This window comes from Triticum aestivum, chromosome 2B, assembly GCF_018294505.1.
Source record: "Triticum aestivum cultivar Chinese Spring chromosome 2B, IWGSC CS RefSeq v2.1, whole genome shotgun sequence".
NCBI classification, from domain to species: domain Eukaryota; kingdom Viridiplantae; phylum Streptophyta; class Magnoliopsida; order Poales; family Poaceae; genus Triticum; species Triticum aestivum.
Window position 1 is genome coordinate 770,966,365 of NC_057798.1, and position 9,101 is coordinate 770,975,465.

The window sequence follows — 9,101 nt, forward strand, 5'->3', positions numbered from 1 at the left end:
GATCGGCGTGGCCGTTCTTTTTGGAGGCTGGCATGGGTTGCCGCCCGCCCGCTGGGCCGCTGGCAGTGTGCCGGCGAGAAAACATTCAGTTTGGAGGCCGGCTGTGTTACCGGCCGCTGGCTGTGTTGCCGGCGAGGACAACTACTCATTTTGAAGGCTGGCTGTGTTGCCAGCGATGGACGTGTAAGCCGCTGGCTTTGTTGCCGGCGTGATGAACTGGGGTCATGAACTAGGGCTTGGCATTTGAATCGTTGCTTTTTTTTAAATACACGCGGACAGGATGGAGCAAAAGGATGCGGCCGCGCGGTGGGCGGACAGACCCGGATACGACCCCAAATCCCTACCCAAAAAGACAAAAACGGGACAAAACGGATGTTCGTTTGGGGTCGCGCGGTGGAGTTGGCCTAAAGATACAGCAGACGGCCACATTTTTCACAAGCGGCGCATCATCCTTGCTCCTTTGGTGAAGGCCTTCCTAGAAGCTGTTGTTGTGGCTGACAACCGTCATCACGCACGCGGCTCCACTACTACTTGATGTTGACTTTGACCCATCCTCGTGTGTATTCGTCGGTCGTCGTCACGGGGTTCCGCGCTCGTAGTAGTACTATATCAGTATTGATTCTTCTCGCCCGGCCAGCCTCCCAGTCCCACTAGTGCACTTCACACGGACACGCGGTGCTTCTCTCTCTCCCCTGCCAATCTCATCCAACCAAACCAATGGCCTCCATCCATCCCCAAAGTAGCAGCATGGCGGGGCCGTGGCGGCGGCTTGCTGCCGTGCCGGAGGGGGGTACGGACAGCTCCGCGGCCACCTCCCCGCCGTGTGAAGGCCTCTACCGCGACTGGATTCGGACGGTCCCCGTGTCCGGAGCGCAGAGGCAGAGCAGATCGACTATGAGATCAACCATCTCCGGTCATAGCGGATCCAGCTACTCCAGTGCTTCCAATTCTTGCCCCTCCGACAACTCCGGCTACTCCTCCGGTTCGGGGGCCACCGTTGCGCTCGAGTGCTTCGGCAACCAAGAGCTCATGAGGATTGCTCGCCAAATGGTCAGCGACGGGTACATCCGGCGCATGGTCCAAGCATTCCACGACGCTTCTTCCGCGCCGGCATTCGATCACGGCGGTAGCCCGGCCCCGGGCCATGCTTTGGAGCATTGGTTCTCGGAGCTCGACGTCGACTGGGTTCTCCAAATCAACGATGAGCATGGCTTACGGCGGCTGCTGCGAGATAAGCCGGCGACGACGCAAGACTTGGTCGACAAGTGGATCCGGGCTCTTACCGTAATTGTCGCCAGTATCACTGAATTGGTATTCCCCTTCCACTGGACGCCGGCGGTCGCGTTGCCTTGTTTGGTAAAGCGAGCATCACTGAGATGCTCGATGTCATGGATGTCATCATCACGGTTCTCGAAGCGGAGAAGCTGCAGGTCGTGCTTGACATGTTTATCTGTGTCTGTGCTGCGTCGCACATGTTTACGCCGGTAGTCATCTCTCCAGAAGCCCAACGCATTTTCAACGAGATGGGTGGTGCGTTAGAGAGAGAAGGAAACAGGCTATGGGAGATCATATTAAACACGATGAAGGAGGTGAGGACACTCATGGAGGAAGATGACTCATTGGCTATCGAGATCTCGCGAGGAGGAGGCGAGGTTCACAACAACACTCGGTTCATCATGGATTGCATAGTATGCATGAAGAATGCACGGACTTCAATGAAAAGCTCTGCACTGAGCGACAACACTGAGAACCTTGGTGTCCTGATCGATGGTACAATCGATTATCTAAAGAGCCTTCTCTTCACAAAATCGGAGTCATGCTCGGACCAAAGCCTCCGGTATCTCTTCCTGCTCAACAATTCCTATTTCGTAGCTAATGTGGTGTCTGAGTCATCCTTCATTGATGAGCTGTGGGACCTCCAACTTGAACTTACACCTGAGTGTAACAAGTACATGGATAGTTATATCGATGTTTCTTGGGGGCATGTGCTCTCCTGCATACCAAAATCAGGTTTTCCTGGACCGATCCAACGTTGGATCAACACCTCTTCAGTGGCAAAATTCGAGTCAGCATTTCACAAAACATACCAGACTCAGAAGTTGTGGAAGGTTCCGGACCCTGAGCTTAGAGATGCGCTGCGGATGGCTATTACCGAAAGAGTCATTTCAGGTTACCGCGATTACCTGGGGGTGCATCTGTTGCTAGAGAAACACATTGTCCCTGAAAACAGTCGTCCTGAAGTTTTGGAGGGGATGTTGGGAGAGCTATTTGAAGGGTGAAAACTGCTCGACGCATAGACAGAGTCAGCTGACAAATCAGAGGCTGGAGTGATATTTCACCGTTGTATTTGGATTCTATTTTCCCCGTTCCTTTTGAGGTGTAGCTGTATTCTGAATTCTGTTGGCAGCTTAATAAGCGCCAGATACTGTACCAGCTAGGCACCTGCTGCGACTGTTTTAAATTTGATTTCATGATTCCATTTCCATGTCAAATACTTCCACATCTGCTACTCCGTCAGTTCCATACATAGATATAACTGCCATGTTTATTTCTGATTATGCAACATCAATACGCACTTGTTTTTTTTTTGTCTAGTTCCATAAAAGTTCAGCTTGCAGATGCCAAGAGCACTGAAAAGTAAAAGTAACCCCATACTTAGGGAAATTTGGTCACAAAAAACAGTTATATTTGCCTGGTATCTGTAGTATTTATATGTGAACATTCATTTGCGTTTCTTATACACCTATAAGAGTACTAATGGTTATCTTACTATTCTACACCATTACATATCTAGACCAGCAGAAATAAGCATTGCCGATAAATTACCTTTGAGTTATATATTTTATAATTTCCTAGAGCGAATGTTCAAGCCTTTATTAACCTTTATAAATATAATATAATACAATATATTAATTGGACAGACTTAATGCCATTTTCAATCTTGAGCTAAACTGACGATATACGAAAAAAGTATCGTCATCACGGTTTTCCCAATGTCTTCTCAACAGGAAAAACTGAATCAGCAAAACATCAAGACTTTTCCTTCAACAAGCATCAAAACCCTTGATGTTACACAAACCACAACGCAGCTGGATTACACCGTTCATGGCCCGCGGTAATGCCTGACCAACGGTGCACATCTCATTGTAAACCTGTGACGCATTTATAAACCTATATTCTCTATGTAAGATACACAAGTACGGAAGTCTGGCTAATGTCTACATACGAAGAGAAAGGAGAAAAAGGATACAATATATCACCAAAATTTAGTATGATACTCTACGATGCTCTAGCACGGAGGTACGTACAACCGGTCAATCTTCATTTCCAAGGGACTTCTTGGCAGAATCATTCTGCATCAGCTTCTATTGAGCTCTGCACGGCGTGAGGAGAACGGAGGGTTTCATGCGTTTGACAGGCCTTCATTGTCTTGCAATGCTCCGCCTCATCATCCCGTACATTCACGAATACATCATACAAGTTATCTGCAATGGGATAAGGGGAGCAGTGAGCAGTTCATCCATACTCATAATCTTTATGGACAAAGCATTAAAGGGGAGAGTCCAGCTTTTTTATAGGCGCTATATTATCAGCACAGAGGGTTAAGATCTGAATGGAGAGTCAGCAGATCAAGTAACATCAACTAAAATGAATCATAACTGTGATTTGGTGGGTTTTCTATAATACATGTTCCAGCAAAAGGTGGCAGCTAGCTCACTTTTCCAATGAACTCATGTCTTTTAACAGACTAATCAGTTGAATTAATTCCCAAAGCTACAGGCAACTAGTTAAGCCCTGACATTCTGAAAACCTTAACTCAGTAAAAGTGCCAGGGGGAGAAAGAACTATACCAACTTTAGGCCTCCTAGAATTTGGAGCTCTTGATGTTTGAAACTCATCTGGGAAACAAGCCATGCAAGCAATAAGCATAGATATTAATGTTTAATAGTATGAAGCATAAAATAAATACAGGTTAAGGTACATCTAGAAAAGAACACAAGTGAAGTAAGGGCCTACCAAACATGTAGAGATCCTCATTCATGTAATAGTTTACAGCCACCTCTGGAGCTCGTAGTTTTTTCAACTCCTCTGAAATAAGAACGAGTAGCTGACATTATTACGGAATTGGAAGTGTCATTACAGCAAAGCAAACATGTTTGCATTGGGAGAACACATTAACTGAGTTAGCAGCTTTCCCAGTGCCCAGGTAGGTAGGCACCAAAACTATGATTTAAGCAAACAGCAATCAATGGTTTGTATGATTTAAGCTTTCCATTTTTTGTTAGGATTAGGAAGGGCAGATTTAAATATAGGTTAAAGGATAATGATACAACTTGCAAAATGGATTCGATTACAAAGTTGCAATGATTTGGCCCTCAACCCCTCAGCTCAAAAAATTCTGAACAGAAGGTTAAATACTTCAAATCAAACATGGGAAACAAGAGATAACCAACTTGACTATATAAGCTAATACTCTGTATTCAATAGGCAGGGTGCTGCTATTCCATAAAATCCTAGATAGATACAGAACTTGCACAACAGGAAGAATTTACTTAACCCACTAAAGCTGCCTTACCTCCATTGAGCTTAAGGAACTTGTCATAAGTTGAGTATGCATGCCTCTCAACACATTCTGAAAAGTGGTCTGCACATAGATATCCGAGTTTAGAGCAGCTTTACCATCACAAAAACACAGTAACAAAAAAAGAAACATCTACTTCATGAGTAGAATTAATATGTACACTCACACTAAACCGTGCAAGAAAGCGATCAATCCATACAGAGTTGCCACCAAATGCCTGATATGAACCCAGAGAAGGAAGAAAATAAGAAATATGCAATAACATAATCCAACAGAAAACTACATAGATCAAAAGCTGAAGTTAAGGGCTGAGAAGAAAACAGGATGTATTCATTTTGACATGACACTGACGGAACAGACACATAAAAGATTTTAAACATACCTCCATGATTAAGAGGTGATGGAACTCACTCATGCTTTCAGGTTTCAGCAAAGTGCACTTTGATGTTATCAGCTCTTGTCGACCACCCAAAGGTCTCGTACAAGTGAAGCACCGATATAAATGCTGTTAAAAAACAATCAGCCAGTCAACAAAACAGTAACTAAACTGGCATGACAGGACCATACATATGTGCAGGCAAAATTCAGTGACCTGCGTGCAACTGAGAGATGTGTAAGACAAGAGACCCTCACCAAAAAAGGGCACCCTGGCGATGGTCTCGAGCACGAAGAACCGGGCGTAGTCGCGGTCGCGGTACAGAATATCCAGTATCAGGATGACAGTATCCTGCGGTGCGAACACAGCAAACGGCGCGGCGGCGGGAGTGCGGAGAATGGAGGGTTTCATGCGTTTGACAGGCCTTCATCGTTTTCAAATGATCTGCCTCATCGTCTTGTACATTGACGAATACATCATACAAGTTATCTGCAATGGGATAAGGGAAGCACTACTCTTCAACTACACCATGGATATGTGTTATGCAGAGGAATTGCTTTTCAGTCAGTAATGATTTGAGGTAGATTCTGTTAAGTTTGAATCCCCCACATTAAGCATGAACCATGAACTCACCTTAAATTTTCAAACAAAAGCAGCAACCGGAAAAGCCTCAGCTGAGCTGCGCCTTTGGGCACCACGAGTAGTAATGTAATATATCGTCCATCACGCGGTTCTGGTAGTTGGTGTTGACCAGCAGACCCAGGTCTTGCGATTGCCTGTCGTCGTCACGCGCTTCAGGGTTCAGGCAAAGTAGTGTTTTTAATCCGGCAGTGGAAGATTTAATCGAGACATTAGCCGCATCAACGGCGAAGCATTCTTGTATAGTTCACTCCCCTGCCAATCTCGCCGAGCTCCATCCACAGAGTAGTAGCCAGCATGGCGGAGGGGCTTGGTTCCGTGCCGGAGGAGAGCGCCACGGGCTTCACGGCTCCCATCCGGCCGGCCAACACCTACCGCGACCGGATCCGGTCAGTCCCCGTGCGCGGAGCGCCCATAAGATGGAATATCTTGCCCCTTTCCCAGTCCGGCCATAACGGATCCAGCTACTCAAGCTCGGGTGCCTCTAATTCCTGCCCATCCAATAACTCCGGCAGCTCCGGCGGAGCCGCTCCGGTGTTCGCCGCCTTAGAGGAGAATGATGTGCTCATGAAGATCGCTCACCAAATGGTCAACGACGAGTACGTCTGGCACATGGTCCAAGCATTCGCGGACGCATCTCCTGCACCAGCACTCAAATTCGGTGGTAGCCCGGACCATGCCCTGAAAAATTGGTTCTCCGAGCTCGACGTCGACTGGGTTCTCCAAATCCACGACGAGCATGGCTTACGGCGGCTGCTCCGAGACAAGCCGGAGACGACGACGCAAGACTTGGTTGAGAAATGGATCCGGGCTCTTATCGTAATTACCGCCAGCATCACCAAGTTGGTATGTGCCTTCCCCCACCGGGCGACGGCGGTCGCGCTGTTTGGCAAAGCGAGCATCACCAAGTTGCTCGACGTCGTGGATGTCATCATCACCGTTCTCGAAACGGAGAAGCTACGCGCCGTGCTTGACATGTTTACCTGTGTCTGTGGTGTGTCGCACATATTTACGCCGGTCCTGATCTCTCCAAAACACCCAAGCGTTTTGAACGAGTTAGGCGGCATGTTAGAAAGGCAAGGAAACAGGCTGAGCGAGGTCATATCAAGCACGATGGAGGAGGTGAGGAAACTCGTGGAGGAAGATGACTCATGGGCTATCGAGATCCTGCGAGGAGGAGGCGAGGTTCACAACAACACTCGGTTCATCATGGATTGCATAGTATCCATGTCGAATGCGTGGACTTCAATGGGAAGCCCTGCACTGAGATGCAATTTTGGAAACCTTGATAGCCTGATCTATCGCACAATCGGCTATCTCAAGGGTCTGCTTTACACAAAATCGGGGTCATGCTCGGATCAAAGCCTCCGGTATCTGTTTCTGCTCAATAATTCATATTTCATAGCTCATGTGTTCTCTCAGTCATCAGGATCTTTCAATCCTCTGATGTCGAACCTCCTGACACTTAAATTGGCACCTGCATCTGAGTGTAGGAAGTACATGGATAGTTATCTCGATGTTTCATGGGGACATGTGCTCTCTTGCATACCAAAATCGAGATTTCCTGGACCCATCCATCGTTGGATCAACACCTCTTCACTGGTGAAATTCGAGTCAGCATTTCACAAAACGTACCAGACTCAGAAGTTGTGGAAGGTTCCGGACCCTGAGCTTAGAGATGCGCTGCGGATGGCTATTACCGAAAGAGTCATTTCAGGTTACCGTGACTACCTGGAGGAGCATCCGGAGCTAGGGAAACACGTTGGCTGCCAAAGCAGCAGTCCTGAAGTTTTGGAGGGGATGTTGGGAGAGCTATTTGAAGGATGAAAACTGCTCGATTTATGAAACAGGGTCACCCGACAAATCAGAGGCCAGAGTAATGTTTCATCGTTGTATTTGAATTATTATTATTTTTTCCTTCTGAAATGAACTTGTACTCTGAATTTCGTTGGTAGCTTAATAAGCGCCAGATACTGTATTAACTGGGCACCGGCCGCGCTTGTGCTTTCAATTGATTTCGTGAATCTGGAACAAATACTTCCACATTATGCTTCTGCATCAGTTCCATGCATAGATAACTGTCTTGTTTAGTTCTGATTATGCAGCATTATATGCACGTATAATTTCGTCAACTTCAGCTTGCAAATGCCAGGATAACTGAAACGAGAAGGTAGCCCTGTACTTGTGAACAACAGTATGAGGAAATTTTTCAGAGTTATATGTGATATGTATAGGGTTTGTCTAGGTCTCAGTCGACTGAGACTTCGCGAAGTCTCAGTCGACTGATGACATCAGCATACGTATATGACATCAGCATATATACAAAACCAGGCCTGCTTTGTTTATGGAACTGTTGGCATGTTTTTTTTGCTATGGGCTGGCTTTGTACTTCTATTGGGCTTTTATCTCGTCTTTTCCCCTGTGATCTGTTGCTTTGTTGCCAGATCTTTTCTTCTTCTTGTACTTGGGCTGTACGACTGCAAATATAATGTGTGTTTTGCTATCCAGCTACAACCTCAACGAGTGAGGTAAAAATTTTGTTCAAATCATAGCATTACTTTTTGCCGGAAAGAATCTTGTATATGCAATACGATGGATGCTTGTATTATTTTTTATATGGGCATGTAACTTATTGTAATTCTTTCATTCATGAAAAAATACAAAGTATTTGAACACAAAGAAAAGATGTTGAAGAAAAAAAAAATTTGTGCTTGCTATTGCTTGCCCGCGAGCTATGAAGTCGTTGCTTGCTGTTGTTGAAGTACAGAAGGACAAAGGTCAAACGCATAGGTATATACAGTATATACATCATTTTTGTTGCACGAACAATTTTTTAAAAAGTGTGTGAGCATTTTCTAAAAATTACATGAGCATTTTTTAAGAACCGTGAACAGTTTTCAATTTTATGGACAGTTTAAAAGAAATATGAAATATGTTTTCAAATATGGACAATTTTTTAAATGCATGAACATTTATTAAGAATTGCATGAAAATTCTAGAAAATTGTTCATCGCATATTAAAAAAAATGTTCACCGCATATTCGAAAAGTGCTCACTAATTATTAAAAGAAACCTAAACATGTATTTTTAAAGTATTTATATACACGCAAGGAAATGTATTTCTACTAATGGGAAATGAAAATCATATTAAAGAGGAAAAGGAGCAAATTAACTGCAAGTGTCCCTCTCCCGCCGCCCTCCGGCAAAACAAGCGTCGGTTGCAATTGAGGGTGACACTTGCAGTTGTGTGCCTAGCGTTAGACATGCAACTACCCACCCTCCCCTCTCCCGCCACCCACCGACAAAACAAAGGTCAGTTGCAGTCGGGTGCGTTGACATGCAGTTTCACTCGAGGACGACACTTGCAGTTGCATGCCTAGTGTCAAACATGCAACTCCCCCTCTCTCGCCACCCCTCCAACGAAACAAAGGACAATTGAAGTCGGATGGGTAGCCATACAATTGCAGTTTGGGGCGAAACTTGCAGTTGCGTGCCTACAGTCAT

General features: G+C 45.6%; 1 protein-coding gene and 2 pseudogenes across 2 annotated transcripts; 2 read left to right on the top strand and 1 right to left on the bottom strand.

Annotated features, from left to right (window-relative positions):
• The first annotated feature begins 644 nt into the window (after positions 1 to 644).
• Positions 645 to 2,479, top strand: LOC123042622 (uncharacterized; annotated as a pseudogene).
• A 522-nt stretch (positions 2,480 to 3,001) lies between these two features.
• LOC123039608 (ubiquinol oxidase 4, chloroplastic/chromoplastic-like) lies at positions 3,002 to 5,369 on the bottom strand (annotated as a pseudogene).
• Positions 5,370 to 5,848: 479 nt separating this feature from the next.
• Positions 5,849 to 7,635, top strand: LOC123047282 (uncharacterized). Of its 2 annotated transcripts, XM_044470780.1 has the most exons (2): positions 5,849 to 6,967; positions 7,091 to 7,635. In XM_044470780.1, exons 1-2 carry the CDS (start codon positions 5,895 to 5,897, stop codon positions 7,422 to 7,424), a joined length of 1,407 nt encoding a protein of 468 aa, XP_044326715.1. In that variant the 5' UTR covers positions 5,849 to 5,894; the 3' UTR covers positions 7,425 to 7,635. The 2 variants fall into 2 exon arrangements, with proteins under 2 accessions (XP_044326715.1, XP_044326714.1); XM_044470779.1 differs by having other exon boundaries at positions 5,849 to 7,635.
• Positions 7,636 to 9,101: the final 1,466 nt, after the last annotated feature.

Excerpts from the sequence above, each read along its gene's own strand:
- LOC123047282 (XM_044470779.1), top strand. The coding sequence starts at position 5,895 with ATGGCGGAGGGGCTTGGTTCCGTGCCGGAGGAGAGCGCCACGGGCTTC.